This window comes from Podarcis gaigeae (assembly GCF_964106915.1).
Source record: "Podarcis gaigeae genome assembly, chromosome: 12".
Classification (NCBI taxonomy): Eukaryota; Metazoa; Chordata; class Lepidosauria; order Squamata; family Lacertidae; genus Podarcis; species Podarcis gaigeae.
The window spans coordinates 42057760-42075732 of record NC_139688.1 but is presented as its reverse complement, the minus strand read 5'-3'; the positions used below and the strand labels follow the sequence as shown (position 1 = coordinate 42075732).

General features: G+C 40.9%; 1 protein-coding gene across 10 annotated transcripts in view; it reads right to left on the bottom strand.

The window, feature by feature from the left end:
- RARB (retinoic acid receptor beta) overlaps positions 1-17973 on the bottom strand; it is a 343315-nt gene that overhangs the window by 146008 nt on the left and 179334 nt on the right. For 7 of the 10 annotated variants that reach the window (XM_083705963.1, XM_083705968.1, XM_083705964.1 and 4 more), the window contains one exon: positions 250-372. The exons of the other annotated variants lie outside the window; for them this stretch is intronic. In XM_083705963.1, the coding sequence (XP_083562089.1) occupies positions 250-372 (123 nt within the window). The remainder of the gene's footprint in view (positions 1-249; positions 373-17973) is intronic. 10 annotated transcript variants of the gene reach the window in all.

Here is a 17973-nt window from a genome sequence, read left to right as displayed (position 1 = left end):
CCTAGGAAATGTGCTTAAAATATATCTAAATTATTCACTTAGATTTTGCAAGAACTATTTAATGTATGTAGACATAAATGAATCCCGCTTTAAAAAGGAAACTGTGATTAAAAACATCTTTGAAGAACAACCACCAAATACCCCTTCTGCCCTGGATTTACTATTTCCTTCTGCTTTGTATATACACTGGTTATCTTACAGAAGCTCTAGTTTCTTCAAGCTGCACATTTGCTCTTCCTAGCAGCTTACCTTTTATTTTTAACCATTTTTTAAAATCCATGTGCTTGGTGGCAAAGTCCCAGCTGGCTTTAATGGAGCCGGATTGCACCTTTTGGCCATGATCCAGTACCTCTGCATTCAGAAAACAGGAAGCTGATGAGTGAAGGGAACAGACAGAAAGGAAGAACATAATTTCCTCTTATCTCAACTTCTTGGTGTTTCAAAATATCATTCCCAAAGTGCTCCATGGGGCCAAAATAACACATTAAGTTCATCTCACGGTTTGCCTTTAAGTACAGGATTTCTCTTTCCACCAGTAACCAGTTTGGTGGTGGCCCCAAATCGGGACCCTGATACATGGAGGACAGGGGAGTTAACCCTTTGTTTGCAATAGTTTTGATCTGGAAAGGGAGTCTGCCCCTCAATTTGTATTGCTGAAAAGCCCAGAACAGCTTTCCACTTAAGCAAATAGTAGTCACACCCTGCCATGAACTGAACTGAGACCACAGCGAGGACTACAAATTACAGCATCCTTAACCACCACACCAGGGTCTTGATTCAGTTTGCGGTGTACATGATATTTGTAAAAGGAAGATCTTGTAGTCAACAGCAAACTTTGCGTTAAATGTATTGTAAAGTGTGCCCATAAAAAACACATACTTTATGCCACTCTGTGTGAGCCTGGTATACCACCAATGCAGAAATAAGTCATCAGTGAGTGCCAACTGATTCTTATTCCAATTACGTCTTATAACCTGGGTCCTGGTGAACCACGATACCATATAAATGTCACATCAGACAAAGCAACACAACAGTCTTAAGCCAATGATTTTTTTTTTTCCCTTCTGCACCAAAGTCTGGAACTGTGGATCCTTGCACAAAGACAAAAAACTCATGGATGACTCTCTTAGTACAACTGAGTTACATAGACTTGTGTATAATTAAAGAAACTGGGTTGGTCATTTCAGTGAGCTTTGAAGGCAACACATACCTTCACACAACACAACCACATGAGTAGATACATTTAATATGAGGGACAGCAGGCAAGCAGTTATACACGACAGAGATAAATAAAAGATCCGAGACGCAAAGAGCCTAGAACATCAATTGAAAGCTAGCATTGCTTGCCATGCGCATGGAACAGCCAAAGGGAATTGTTGTATTCTCATTTCTGTGACGCTTGGTTAGCACTGAAAGCCACAAGCAGGAAAGCTTATGTTAAGTGGGAACCTAAAATTGCCCGTCAAATTGTTTTGAGACTAGGTCACCTGTGCTAAGAACAGAAGCAAGGTGGCACACGAGATAGGGCTAAGCAATAATGTTATATTGGTTCTGACACTATTAAGAAGAGCCTGCAGGATCAAGCCAAAGGCCCATCTAGAACAGCATATAGTCCCAGAGGCCAACCAGATGCCTGCAGGAAGTTTGTGAGCTGACCCTTGAGTACAACAGCACTCTTCCTACCTGCAGCTCCCAGCAACTAATAATCAGAGGCAGCTTGCCTCTGACAGTGGAGGCAGAATGTAGCCAAGATGGAGAGTAGCCAATGGCAGTTTCAGACCTTCTAAGTGTCCCTATTTTCCAGGAATAGTCCCAGATTTACAGAAGCCGTCCTGATTTCTGATTTGATCCTGGAATTTCCCGCTTTTCCTTAGGATGTCCCTATTTTCATCAGAGAAATGTTGGAGGGTATGGAGTTCTGCGAGCCCCAAGCCAAGGAGATCAGTAACTGTACAACCTTTGGAAGACCTCTGAAGGCAGCCCTGTATAGGGAAGTTTTTTAATGTTTAATGTTTTATTTTGTTTTTATATATGTTGGAAGCCATCCAGAGTGGCTGCGGCAACCCAGTCAGATGGGTGGGGTATCGGTATCATCATCATCATCATCATCAAATAGGACAGCCCTATTTTCATCATAGAAACGGTGGAGGGTATGCAACTTTATCCTCCATGATTTTTTCTAATCCTCTTTTAAGGTAAAGGTAAAGGTACACCTGCCCGTACGGGCCAGTCTTGACAGACTCTGGGGTTGTGCGCCCATCTCACTTAAGAGGCCAGGGGCCAGCGCTGTCCGGAGACACTTCCGGGTCACGTGGCCAGCGTGACATCGCTGCTCTGGCGAGCCAGAGCTGCACACGGAAACGCCGTTTACCTTCCCGCTGGTAAGCGGTCCCTATTTATCTACTTGCACCCGGAGGTGCTTTCGAACTGCTAGGTTGGCAGGTGCTGGGACCGAGCAGCGGGAGCGCACCCCGCCGCAGGGATTCGAACCGCCGACCTTTCAATCGGCAAGTCCTAGGCGCTGAGGCTTTAACCCACAGCGCCACCTGCGTATCCTCTTTTAAAGCCATCCAAATTGGTGGACATCACTACTTGGCTAGTGGAACAATACTAGCAATGAAAGAGGAAGGTTTTGGCAATTCTTTATCTTCTAAGGATAAATCCACACAACAGTTTCCCCCCAATGTATCCCTAACTGTTAATATCTACATTATATTTGAGCTTTCACATAATGTAAAAGCCACTCCCAGAAAAATAGCAGAATATGTGGCAACTTTAGTGGTCATTTCCATGTTATTTGCTTCCAGGAAAATATTCTGTTTGCAAGTAACACAGAAATGCATGCTAAACTTGTGCTATATTTCTGAAAGTGAATTTTACGTCACGTGAATGGTTAAATATAATGCAGAAATGAACAGTTAGGGAAATGTCGGGACAATGGAACCAGCTGCTGAGTAAATGCAGATGAAAACAGTACTTGCTTTTGTAAGCCCTGATCAGTCAATTTGTCAGAGATCTATATTATTGTGGTCCTATCCTGGACACAAACCAGCTGATCTGTGAAATATGGATAGAAATCTCCACCCAACATCATAGGGCTTTCACTTTTAAAGCATCAAATAAATTAAATAGCACAAACCTTACTTGCCTAGCCTTAAAAGACCATCTTTCGTTTATGTTTCCTCTCCTTACGAACCGCTATCACAAATGGTTTCTTAACAGTCCAGATGCAGTACTTCCACCATTTTGTCCTTCACCACTAATTAGATAATCCAAACAATCAAGTTTATCTAGCGTGATTTGTTTGCTGCAAAGCCACGCTGAACATAAGTTATGGGGCCATTAGCCTATTCTTCTCTCCCTACAAGTCTCATTATTTTGCAAGTCACGGATATTAGGCTTAGGGCTGACTGGCAATTGCCAGAATTGCTCATTTCCTTTTTGGAGACACAGGAAGTACCACTTTTCATTACTATCAATCCTCTTGCTCTTGATGAGTCTTCAAATAGCAACTGCAACTGATAGGTTAAGTTTATTAGATCATTTCCCTCAAGACCTTAAATACAAATTAGGTAGGTTTTCTTATTCGCAGAGAGGATACAGCATTTCCTCTCGCTGCCATATTCTCTGTTGCAGCTACAATTAGGGTTGCTGCCTATGCATCACCCCCCAAAAAGGGCAACAGAGAACTGATTCACAAAAATGTGTAGATGCCAATTTACATGCCTAGCTGCAAATTTGTAAAGAATTACTTTACTTTGAGTAGAAATACAATACATCTCACCATTGTGGTGAAGAAGACTCTCAGTCGCTTTCATGTTGCTCACTGTTGACTATCAACTTCCCAGCCCTTAATCTCTCTTCTTTTGGTTCTTCATTTTTAAACCAGGATTGGACAGACAGCCCTTCAAACAGATGACCTCATTCACTGGAGAACTGTCCTCTACAAAATAGGACACATGGCCACCCTAGCAATGAGAGATTTTTCATGTTGCTGCTCAGGCACCAGGAAATTTTAACAACCTCTATGGAATGTAACTGGGTGCTAGCTTGTCCAAATGTCACTGGATATTTTTTATGATGCTGATAATATATTATCAAAAGAATTGGTCTTATAAATGATCTTAGCAGCACAACCAGTAATTGCAACTCAATGGAAAACAGCCCAAAATCTAACACTGGACGCTTTGTTCCACACGCTGGAATATAGTTATAAGAGATAAAATTATGCACATTTTGAGATTACGCAAAGGACTAGAACATCCAGACACTTTTTATATGATCTGGCATTCTTTTATGACATATACAGAGGGTGGGGTTGTGGTCTAAACCACTGAGCCTCCTGGGCTTGCCGATCAGAAGCTCGGTGGTTCGAATCCCCGCAACGGGGTGAGCTCCCGTTGCTCTGTCCCAGCTCCTGCCAACCTAGCAATTTGAAAGCACGCCAGTGCAAGTAGTTAAATAGGTACTGCTGTGGCAGGAAGGTAAACAGCATTTCTGTACGCTCTGGTTTCCGTCACAGTGTTCCATTACCCCAGAAGTGGTTTAGTCATGCTGGCCACATGACCCGGAAAGCTGTCTGTGGACAAACACTGGCTCCCTCGGCCTGAAAGCAAGATGAGCCCATAGTTGCCTTTGACTGGACTTAACCGCCATGGGGTTCTTTACCTTTTATGACATATACAGTGGAACCATCCTTTTCAAGACAACCTTCGTTACAACCCTGGCAAATCTGCAACTATACTTAATAATCTGATATTGTTGAGTGTTTACTTGGACTTTGTTATTTTAACTCTACATGCCTGATTTATAGGTTTTTTAAAAAAATCTTTAAATTTTTATCTGTTATAATTGTTCGCTCTCTTTTGTATACATTATAATATGATTAAAAAGCTTTTACAAAGCAACAACAACTGGGTGCTAGTTGGAGGAGCACCGTGCAAGAAACTTACTAGTTATAACAGAAATGTCCTTGAAAGAAAAACTGCACATCATTGCCAGGTTTTCAAGATAAACTTACCAAATGCAATCTTCGCCTCCTGATGTTGATCAAACTCTTCTTCAGAGTTTGTTTGTTTATAAAAGTATTTCTGTACCATCGTATCATAAAATATCAGAATGGTGTATGACTATAAAACACCATTAAAAACAATGCTAATAATCCTAAAAGTGGCTGGCTATTAAAACAGCTGCAAAGGCCCCTCAGCATAAAAAGGTCTTCCAAGAGATGCCTGAAAGTCAAAAGCAAGGATGCCTGCCCAATTTCTGCTGGATATTTAAACCAGTACCTAGTTCACATTTCACCTTTTCTTTCCTAAAAAAACATTCAGACACACATACACTGATAAGAAAACCATAGGCTAAATCTACACCCATGTGCAAATTAATTGAAACAAAGCATGTTTTCTATCTTACTTGTAATCCTGTACTCAAAACAAACAGGAAAAGTCAGTTGATCATTATGGTGTCGAAAGAAGGAATGATGCACTCACCACAATATATTGAGGTTCTACGAAAGAGAGTTTATTCCAGAGCTGGAAAAGAGGTATCCTGACAGTACTGGGATATTGCAGCAGGACCTAGCCCCCTGTCTAAAGTGGTGAAGAAATTCATGACAGAGCAGCAAATACAGGTATTTGATTGGCCAGGGAATTCCCCAGATGTAAATCCCATTGAGAATTTGTGGGCTAAATGTAAAAGTCGCCTCTGTGCTGTAGAGTGTACGACTATGGAGAAGCTCATTCAGGCGCTGATTCCAGTGTGTTACAGGGATCCGAAAATCAACAGTGACTGTTCGAAACTAGTAGACTCCGTGCCAAACCAAGTTCAAATGCTGCTTAAAAATAGTGGCGGTCATATCCATTACTAATGTACGTATATGTGAGTTTTGTACATGTAAATAATAATAATAATAATATAATATAATGATAGTAATATATATAATAAAATAATAATAATAATAATAATAATAATAATAATAATAATAATAATAATAATAATAATTTATATCCCGCCCTCCCCAGCCGAAGCCGGGCTCAGGGCAGCTAACAACACTAAAACAGTGCAACATTATAAAAACATTATAAAAATTAATTAAAATCAAAATTGATGGCAACCATAAACTAAAGTTTTGTAAAGATTGCCAAAGGAGGGAGTCAGGCTGCGCCCTGACCAAAGGCCTGGTGGAACAGCTCTGTCTTGCAGGCCCCGTGGAAAGATGTCAAGTCCTGCAGGGCCCTTGTCTCTTGTGACAGAGCGTTCCAGCAGGTTGGAGCCACAGCCGAAAAAGCCCTGGCTCTAGTTGAGGCCAGCCTAACCTCTCTGTGGCCTGGGACCTTCAAGATGTTTTTATTTGAAGACCATAAGTTCCTCTGTGGGGCAAACCAGGAGAGGCGGTCCCGTAGGTGAGTTTTGTACAATAAACTACATTGTTTGTTTCAATTAATTTGCACAAGGGTGTAGAATCCCCGAGAGCTAAAATGGTGAAAATTCCGCCCTCCCTTCTTGACTCCACAAGAGCTTCTGTATTTTGTCCTGTGTTGTGAACCGTAGAACCACATGACAAATTTATTCCCTCATGCGTGGTGGAACACCCTGCCCTGCACTCTGACCATGAACCCATTTCTTCTACATAAACAAATCACCATCCAAACTTCTAAGCAGTTGGTACTTTCTCCAAATCTAGCTCCTTCCTGATCATGTTTGCTCTGACTCCTGACCTGGAACCAGCTGCTCTCAATTCAAATTCAATCGCATTTCCAGGTGAGAAAGGCAAGCTTTAGTTCAGCTGAAAATGCAGAAACGCTCCTTCCCAAAGGAATATAGTTTCTTCCTCTTGCCTTGTCAAATCATACAGCACAAAAGTTTGAAATCATAGCAGAGATTTACAGGGAAACAAACTTGTAATATTTATCTCTCCTGTGTCCAATATCCTCAACAGTTAGACTTAAGCACAGCTAGATGGAAGGAAGGGGAGGGACTCCTAATTAGTGTTAAACCCAAACATTTCAGAAGAAATTTTCTATTGGAACACAAGCAAGTGATGTGTTGCTAATGTTTTATCTACACTTACTTTCCGCACCGAGACCATGTTTAATCCCTATGAAGTTAGCTTATTCTCTTCTACTACCAACACATCTGCAATTTATCAATTTCACAGAAGTGCCCTAAGAAGGATTTGCGCTCTCTCTCTCTCTCTCTCTCTCTCTCTCTCTCTCACACACACACACACACACACACACACACATACACACACACACTCTTCTGAAATGGATAAAATAATTGAAAAAACAAAACTGCTTGAACTTTCCCATGGTAAGAAAGGCAAAACAAAAATGGGAAACTTTGATATGCATGGACTGGACTGAAAAGAAAAGGCTGCCAATAATGTTAAAAAGAGGCAAATTGCAGGAGATTTCACTAACCATTGTATCTATTCATGCGTTCTTTTCATCACACAATTAGAAAAGCATGGGGAGAGCAGGGATACGCTATTTAGGTCTACTCCACTGCATCCCGGGAGCGGCCGCTGGGACAATATAACACCGGCCCTAAAGGATCTATACTGGTTCCCAGTATGTTTCCGAGCATAATTCAAAGTCATTGTACTCACCTTTAGAGCCCTGCATACCTGAAGGAGCATCTCCATCCCCATTGTTCAGCCTGGACACTGAGGTCCAGCTCTAAGGGCCTTCTGGCGGTTTCCTCAATACGAGAAGTAAAGCTATAGGGAACCAGGCAGAGGGCCTTCTTGGTAGTGGCACCCACCCTATGGATTGCCCTCCCATCAGATGTTAAGGAGATGAGTACTGGTAACTATATAACCTTTAGAAGATACCTGAAGTCAGCCCTGTATAAGGAAGTTCTTAATGTCTGATATCTTACTGTTTTTTAATTTGTTGGAAGCAGCCCAGAGTGGCTGGGGCAACCCAGTCAGATAGGGAGCATATGAATGTAATGATGATGATGATGATGATGATGATTGTTATTATCCCAATCACCCTGCCCTGCCACCCTCCATGCACTGAAGGGCAAATGAAGGGAACCTGGTGTGCTAGCTGAGGTTCCCCAAGTGCTTTGCAACCTTGTTTATGCAACCACTAAGGAGAAGAACAACGTCTGAATAAGGTTCTTGGTCTCATTGCTGTTAGTCAAAACAATAGCCTATAGTTAATGGAGTGGATAAAGGTTCCATAGTGGGGAGCAGGTTCAATCTTTTGGAAACAGGTGAAAGGAAAAATCCTAGATAGCTGCTGCCAAGTCAGAGTAAGCAACGCTGGGCTCGGCAAACCAGTAGTCTGCACCTATCTCTTGATCTAAAATAATGCAAATAGTACATTCAAGCTGCATCAAAACCTGTCCATGGAATGGAGCTTGGAAAGGAACTTGGGCTGTCCTAACAACTGCTCACACTGCTTTAGGGAAACCTGTTTCACACTTTGAAAACCATTGGCCAGTGCCTGCTCCAGGTTTTGGGAGGTCTCTATTAAATCCCACCCTCTGCTTCCATATTCTGGCTTTGGTTGTTTTTGCTTAGTGTGCCATGCTGTCTCTCTGTTGTGGAGAGAGAGAACAGGTGGGAAGCTAGGAGGAGTCACATCTCTGAACAACGAAAACAGCTGACACAGGCCATTGATCATTGGTCAGTATCACTAAGGAGTATCATCCACGTCAATTCTCCTGTCTACGTTTCAATAGGACGTACGATGTTGAAGTAAACAGCATGTGAGGTGGATAAGAGACTGTTATGTACTGAGTTGAATAGGATCCAAAATGCAGCAGTCTGATTGGTCCTAGAACAATAGGATCCAGAATGCAGCAGTCTGATTGGTCCTAGAACAATGCAGCAGTCTGATTAATCTGCAGGAGCCACCCAATCCAGCTCCAGATGGAAGTGAATCCACAACCTGATTGGCCTACAGGAAAATTCCAGAATCAGCCAATCACGTGCAGCCCATTGTGTAAATAATGTATATAAAGCAGATACTTTGAGGGGACTTTTATTCCTCCTCACCACTATGAGCTGAATAAAGAGCATGAAATCCACTCTCGACTCTGAGTATATTTCTGAAAACAGACTTTCTGAGAGACTTTCTGAAAACAGTCTCTATCCATATTTACAAGAATTTATTTGACCTTCTGACTCATTTTACTTGTCCCTGGCCTATATCCTATGGGAGTATTGTCAGTGACTTTTCAGCATCGGGCCAGGGTGAAGGTAAAATAACAAATTAAATTCAGTTTGGAAGATCTCCATATTTATTTTATGGTAATTGAGCAAAACGTCATCCATTTGGTTTAAAGAGCAATTAGCAATCTGAGCAAAGTGAAAATTGATCCGACTTAAAAGAAAGTAAAAGGATTATGCTAGAAATTTTCCTTTCTCAGTTTAAAAAGGCATTGCCTCATCATCCTATCTTTCCTTATTGGCATATTACCCACTTATATTGGGAAGATAATGTAGCATATTTGACATCACATTCATTTTATCGACTCCAGGCTGCAGTCTTATCAATATAGAATTCCTAGGCTTAACTTCAGAAATGTGAGCACTGGAAGAATGCTCAGAAACCAATATTTGACTGGAGGGCAAGAGCATTCATAAAACCCCTGTCAAAAGAGGAAAAATGTTTAGAATGTTGAAACAACAACAAAATAATAATAACCCCTTGCAAACTAGTTGACTGCTCATGAAAATATTTGGTATAACAGTTCTAGACAGTTTGGATATATGTATCAAACTATGTCTCTTTAAAGTACATGCTCTGGGACAAAACCTACATTTAAATATCCATTTTTAGAGAAAAACAGATTTAAGTACATTCATGTTAAATATTTTTTTTAATGCAGATTAATGTGGAAATGGAACAGAATTTTGGGTAAAAATATGCAAAAATATCAGAAATAGACAAATTCTCCTATACTTAAAGCATTTCTTTTTTAAAAAAAAAAAATAAAGTACCCGAAACCAGTTTAAACCCAGAGATATGAAATGTGGAAATCAGGAATATCAACAACATTTAGCTAAAATGGTCCAAACACAAATTTTTCTGATAGCTGTAATCCAAAGCTAGAAGGCAATTTTATGTTTTATTTGCATAAGCAAAAGTTCAGATACTTGAGCATTACTGTTTTCAGATGTGTTACTCTCTTCTGAAACCATGTAATTGCATACACTGTTAATTAGGCTAATCTGGACATTTGGATAACCAACTTTTAGATAACTGATTTCAGAGTCACTGCATATGACTATGATAACACAGCAAAATCTGATACAGTACAGGTCACTCCTGAAGGCATAATATGAAGCAAGCAGTTGATCTTAGCCACTAATACTTTAACTGAAGACAAACATCCATAATGAGTGTGCAGATGAGGGTCCCAATGCACACATGCAGGGGATCCCCTAATCATAGAAGATAGAATATATGCGTACAGTGGTACCTTGGTTCTCAAACTTAATCTGTTCTGGAAGTCCATTCCAAAACCAAAGCATTCCAAAACCAAGGCGCACTTTCCCATAGAAAGTAATGCAAAATAGATTAATCCGTTCTAGACTTTTAAAAACAACCCCTAAAACAGCAATTTAACATGAATTTTGCTATCTAATGAGACCATTGATCCATAAAACGAAAGCAATAAACCATGTGCTGCAGTCACACAATCAATCAATCAATCAATCAATCAGTAGCTGAACTGGGTTCCACACAACCACAAAACCAGAGCCGCAAAAACAAAAACGCAAAATAAATAGCAAAAACAGACAGACCTCGGTGCAACACTCAAAACGGAAGTGTGGCACTCAAATCGGAAGCATAACACTCAAATTGTTAGCGTAACACTCAAAACAGAAGTGTGGCACTCAAAACGGAGCACGTTCAGCTTCCGAAAAAGGTTCGCAAACCGGAACACTTACTTCTGGGTTTGCAGTGTTTGGGTTCCAAGTTGTTTGAATACCAAGGGGTTTGAGAACCAATGTACCACTGTATTTGCTTGTACAGAGATCTTTATGCATACTGGAATACCCCAGGACTACAGGGCGCTTTTCATATGAGTTGAAGACCTATGTGCACATACACACACATATGGACCATCTGAAGATAGTAAACATCCAATTGGCTTTCCTAGGCCTTTACAAGAACAGGATTTGCTCTCACACACATAAACACCAAACATTCTAGTGGGCTTTAAAAAGAAACAACAAACTGGTATGTAAGTTGCCGAAAATAATGATAGAGCGTCTGATGCTACACCAAGCATCTCTACAAATGTGAGATCTTCTTCTGTGCCACAGATCAAAATTATACATAAAATGAAATCAAGAGTTACCAACTTGGTGTAAGCAAAGGGGGGCAGTGTGTTCCTCCCTGTTTAATGCAATCAATGAACAAGGGCTGAATGAAGTGAGAAAAATTAAGAGGTCTAAAGATCAAGCGGGAAATAAAAGAAAGACACACAAGCAATTAAAAAAAAGACGAATGGGCTGCACTTTAAAACAAAGTATTTTGAGATGCAGCAGCAGCAGCAGCTCATTCAGCCCTCAGCCCTGCATTATGACAATGGCATGCAAATGCTAGCAAGTCAAGACTTTCCTCCCAACCATGTTTTCATTAAAGATTCTGCTTTTTTCCAGAATAATAGTAAATGACACGTGAACTTCATATGAACCATAGGTCATGAAAGGATTTAGCATTGGCATTTTTAATCTAAAAAGTCTGTGCCAGAAAATCAATATGTTTCAGTTGCGGCATTCGAATGCAATTTTCTTCACGTAACAGGGTTTCTTTCTTTCTTTCTTTCGTTCTTTCTTTCTTTCTCCCACCCTCACCCCATCCCGCTTCTCATTCCCTCTCTCTCTCTCTCTTTCCTCTCCCTCTCTCTTTTAAAAAAAATAGTGACTAATTCCCAGTTTTTCTATGAAACAAGCAGCTGTGTTATAAAGGTAATGACATCAATAACACATTACATGTAAACAGAAAATGAACAAAAAAATCATTCAAGGCCCCTTTCAAACCAGCGTGCTTTTCATCAGCGCTATTACTGGTTCCATTCACATTATCGGATTGAACCATGCTGCATAACCAAGGTGCTGACAAGCCTTGATTACCCAATAACTCCTGTATTCCTTTCAGGCAAGTTCACGGAAAGGACAGGAATGCAGGGCCTTCCTGTGGGGCAGACTGCTTTCTACAGAGACTCGAGTCAATGAAACCCAATGCCCTTGCGGCTCCACGCACCAAAATGGGGCTTTGCATTTCCTGATATGTATTTATGACTTTCCCCCCCTCCTTTGTTCTCTATTGTTTCAGATAACAATTTATTGTGTGGCAGAGGGGCCAAGCCAAACATTTTAAAACAACTCTTTTCATAACACTTGGGAAGGCTGGAGACGGGGAACGGCTGGCTAAGCCATCTCTGCAGTCAATCTGTGATAGGCGCTTTCCCATGCTGCAGAGTCAACAAGCCCGTTTCTCACCCAGGGCAAATCCAGACACTACGACAACAGTGGAAACATGAGTCCTGCAGCCCAAGCTCCAGGGATCCTGTCCTGCAAGGCTGCTTAGCTGTCAGGTTGTTGCTTAGATTCCTCTATTCTGGCCTCTTGGGCCAGTTAGCATTCCTTTTTCTAACATAAACTACTCACACAACACTTGGGCGGGTGGGAGGTTTATTTTCGAAGTGAAATGCTGTTTAAGTGTGACATGAGGGCACGGAGAACACAGATTCACTCTTCCTAACTGCTTTGCCCAGGGTGTTAATGCAAAGCAGCCAAACAGCTTGGCTACCAGATGTGCGTAAGGATCCAAAGTGAAGTCTTTAGGACTAGGGTTACCAAAGGGTCTTAATGCCCAAGCTACGCAGATTTCTTAAATTTCTTGATGGATAAAATTCAACACCTCTGCTATCACGTCTGGAGTAATTCAAAGATAGATATATCAATATAGATAGAGATATACAGCTGTACCTTGGTTTTCGAACAGCTTTGTTCTCAAATGTTTTGGCTTCTTAACAACACAAACCCAGAAGTGACTGTTCCGGTTTGCGAACTATTTTTGGAAGCCGAAAGTCCAACAGGGCTTCCACAGATTCTGACTGGCTGCAGGACCTTCCTGCAGCCAATCTGAAGCCGTGCTTTGATTTCCGAACTTTTGGAAGTTGACTTCCGGAACGGATTCCGTTCGACTTCCAAGGTACGATTGTATATGGCAAGAAATTAAAATACATGGACTTAATACATTGCTAACAAATATTTTACACAGAGCTATTCCTACCTAATGCTAGTTCTCGACCCACTGAAATTAATGGGCATGGTTCAGTTAGGCCCATATATTTCAATGGGTCCACTCTAAGTAGGGTTTCGTTGGCTACAACCTCTAGTTTCCATTTTCCATTGCAAGGGTAGCTGATGTAGGGTTCTTCAGATATGATAGAAGTTCTAATACAAAACATCTGGAGGGCACTACCTGGTCCTACACTCAATTACCCTCACTGTAGTCATTTTATTTAAAGGAATATATTAAAAATTATTTTTTTCTACTTCTCATATTTCCTAGACTTACTTGTTTTTAAAATGTTCAAGAAACAGCAACAATACTTCATTAAATATACACAATATCAGTCAAATAAACAGGATTACATTAATCGCAGATTTGTCCACTTCCCAAGTACAAACATTCTGAATGGCTCCAGCTGTCTTATGTAGGTATTGGGGAGGGGGGATAACAAACCTACCTATCCAACCCAACACAAAGCATTTGACGTAATTCATCTAAAATAAGCAATGTCCCAGTTTTCACACATTTGTTCGTAAGAATAATACATGTTTACATTTTCTTCTAATCTAAATATATGACTACGATAATTATTTGACAAGAAGCTACAACATTATCGCGAGGGAGGGAGTCCTGGAGTAACTGAAATATTGAAATCCCAAAGTGCAGAATATGGATTTGTCTGGAGGAATAACTAACAGCAGCAATGGGACTAACTCCCATTAGTCCTACGCGGCATGACCAGGATAGTAAGAGTTAGGGTTCAGCAACATCTGGAGGGCCACAGGTTTCCAACCCCTGACGTACAAGAACCTTACCTCAATAGCAGAATATAATGATATCTGAAGCCCATTATTTCAGTGCTCATCTACAGTGCAAACCTATACATGTTAACTGGACCACATCCATTCTTTTCCTTGTTGACACTCTCACAGAACTCTAAAAGGCTAGTGGACAGGAGTAATGCTATTGAAAGCCACACCTGTTCTGTTTCACAACAACTTGCTCTCTGATATAGTAAGTTCTTCTATATGCTTGGTAAGTCTACATTTAATAATGTTTTTGCCAGTTTTCCTGCAACAGATGTTAAACTAACTTGCCTGTCGTTTCCCAGATTATCTCTAGATACCTATTTTTGGGGGAGAAACTCAATTTCCAGTACTCATCTATGGGGGCTGATCTCAATTTTTTTGTTAAAAGATAAGCACTTTCACATTTGCACTTGGAGGGATGCCATCTGGATCTAGTGATTTGTTCATTTTAATTTGTTAATAAGGCCTAAGACTTCATCTCTTAACTTGGCTCCCCTTTCCCGAGAAAGCTAGTTTAGGGAACTGCCCAACATCTTCTGGCATTAAAAGACAGATGCAAACAATTCAATCAGCTTTTCTGCAATCACCTTTTCCTCCTTTGCCACATATTTGACTCCCGTGTCATTCAACTATCAGCAATATGCTCCTTGAAATTTTTTTGCGCTATTAATGTTATGCTAATGGGCAAACCTCAAGCTCATGCATGCACCCCATCCTGTACTCTGATGTGGCCACAAGGAGGAGATTATGAGTTTTTGCTTCTGTTTGTAACAACCACAATTTAGTGTTATGCCTAACCCCAGACAAACTGTGCCTTGCTGGGAAAAAGCCAACGTTAAACTATGTTGTATGAAATTGGCTTGTTTCAATAAACCACAGTTAAGATTAGCCATCAATGGGGATTTGGGCACAATGCTAAACTGTGGTTAAAACAAAAGCAATGGTCCATTTAGTACAGCACTATGTTCTCACTGTGGCCAACCAGATACCTGTGGGAAACCTGCAAGCAGGATGTGAGCAACAGAGGTCAGTTTCCTCCAACGATTTCCAGCAACTGGAAGCATTTCTGCCTCCAGTGATAAAACAGAGTTTATCATTATATCTAAGTGCAATCAGTTTATCATTATATCTAAATGCAATCAGTGTGTGGGCTATACCTGAATCAGAGAAACCAAAGCTGGAGCTGAACAGGATTCCAGCTGTCAAAAGGCTAAGCTTTGTTTGATGCCCCTTTGCGCTTCTCCAAAACCAGCTAAAGCAAAATAATAATTATACACAATAAGCCAATATATAAACACAACATATTGCAGAATTCAGCCTTGCTCAGCACAGAATATGGGGCTATAGGATTTGTATTTATTTATGCATTTACTTATTCCGTAGCACAAAGTATACATGAGCCCTGGCATGTTCCCACTAGAAAAGTTTGCCTCCAATTATTTGAGTTTAATTAGGTTATGGATCAAGCTACAAGTGCCTCTGAGACTGAGTGGGGCCGCATAAGAAGGTTTCATGTATCTGTCCCTGAGGAAATTATTTATCTAAAAGGAAAAATGTCACCAGCAGAAGATAGATTAAAACTATATTATACAATGCTGAACAATGGATACATGGAAGTGGCATAAGGATGTTGTGCGATGATTCATTGCCATTAAATAGCAAAATGTTTGCCCCCCTCTTTGCAAGCTATCCAGGAACAATTTGGTAGAACAGAACAAGGTTGGTTGCATAACAATGATAGTGTTCTTCTATCCACACAAATAAGCAATATTCAGCTTGCTCTTAGGTAACTAGAGAATAAAAGATCTGGTAGATCTTTAAAGTAGAACACAAGTGGTTATACAACATGGATAGTGTTCTTGTATCGCCACAAATAAATAACATTCAGCTTCCTTTTAGGTAACAGTATATGTGCAACAATCTTTTGTCCCACAGCACAAAAGTAAAACCCTCTGTACTGGAATATGTGAATCACTTCTTGGCAATCTCTCAAAGTAAACAGAGTAAATTAAAAATGAATGTTCCCTCTCTCTCACACATAGGCACACACACACACACACACACACGGACCCGAGTGGATTATTTGCCTATCAAACATTGGAAGCAATCAAGTTCATCAGTCATTCAAACAAGCATCTGAAAAGTGGAAATAATAAGAAAACAATCTCACAGAAAGAAGCGAATTTTCATGGAACCATTTGTCTTGTATAATTAATCCCATATGTGAGACCAGAATGGATAAGGGGGCGGGGGAGTAGCGAGAATCACTCTTTTGATGCAATAAATGTACAAATGAAAAAGAGGTACCTTAAGATCTCTTTCTCGTTGCATGTGTGATGTTGAATCCAGCCAGCAACGGTTTGTTCAGCAGTAAAAGCAGGGGGGTTGGGGAGGGGCAAATGGAGTTATACTCTCCCACAATCCCCCGCCCAACAATTTTCTTGGCCCTCCACATTACTGTCAAAGACCAGTCCTGTATTTGTCTTCCATTGCTCCATCAAGAGTTAAGACAGGTAAAACTTTGCTCCTATCGTTCTGGGTTTTCGTGGCAAAAGGTTATGCTCAAACCACATTCTCTCTGCTTGTAGAGTAGGGCTTCTCCTTCTCTAAGAGTTAAGTGTATGTGAATGCATTAGCTCTAAGTGCAACCCCGCATATGGGATAGCTCAGTCGGTAGAGCACGAGACTCTTAATCTCAGGGTTATGGGTTTGAGCACCACGTTGGTCAAAAAGATTCCTGCACTCCAAGTGGTTGGACTAGATGATCCTCATGATCCCTTCCAGCTCTACAACTCTATGATTCTAATATCTCCTATATGGTTAAATTCACATTAGTTAATGCACATGCAGTCTCCCTGTGCTTTTCTTTGTAATAAAACTGGTATTTCGTGAATATTTGTGTGAGAGTGTTTCTTCGATATAAGGGTTCAATCCTCACGTTTAAGAGAATCAACCAGATTTGCCCGTTACCAACTAATGCACAGATCAGAGTGCATCTATCTATCATGAAAAAGCATACTTTAGAGGGAAATGCACACAATTTAAATATTGGTTTTTCTGCTGTCTCCATGCCCACCCCCAACAAAATGGGGGAAAGTAGACTTATGATTGAAGATATGTGAAACCAGCAGGGAACATACTCTGAATGCCATACTCTGAATGCCTGTTAGGAACCCTTATATACCGAGTCAGACAACTGGTCCATCTGGCTCAATAATGTAGCTGGCAGTGGCTCTCCAGGGTTTCAGAAAGGAGTCGTCGTTCTCCCCCCCCCCCCAACCTAGAGATGCTGGGGATGGAACCTGGCAGGTGCTCTACTGTTGGTGTAATGGGAACAATGGGTCAAATTCCACAGTGCTCGGTCACATGTCTTGAGGAGCACATCCCCCATGCCTGGATGTTCTGAGATAAGAGTACCAGGTGCACAGGGGTTACCGTAGCAACAACAGCGCGATCAAGTGTACGACCTGCTAAGTCATTCCCTATTCTATTGGTTCGGGAGATATGCCTACATGTCGAGATGGGTATAGCATTATGTTCATGTCTATGTCCTGATGCTGCCCTGTTTGCTGTCAGGGCCTGATTCTGAATCTGTCAGAGCCAAGGGAAGAGGCTGTGGGTTTAACACAGCAGTGTTAGCTAGCATGGTGATGGTGCTAATGAATCTCTCTTTGCATATGTATCTTTCCTTCTAAGACCCAAATAACTGTATATAGTAGATAGTAGTGTTTAGCTTTGGAGACAATAAGCACTTTGTTACTTTGAACTGTGTGGAAGAAGAGTTTTTCCCTTAACTGGGGACTCTGGAAGAAGGTGTTGTGCTAGGAGCAGGAAATATCTGAAGACTCTACTGTAGCTCCTCATACTCTGCAGATACATTACTAGTCGAG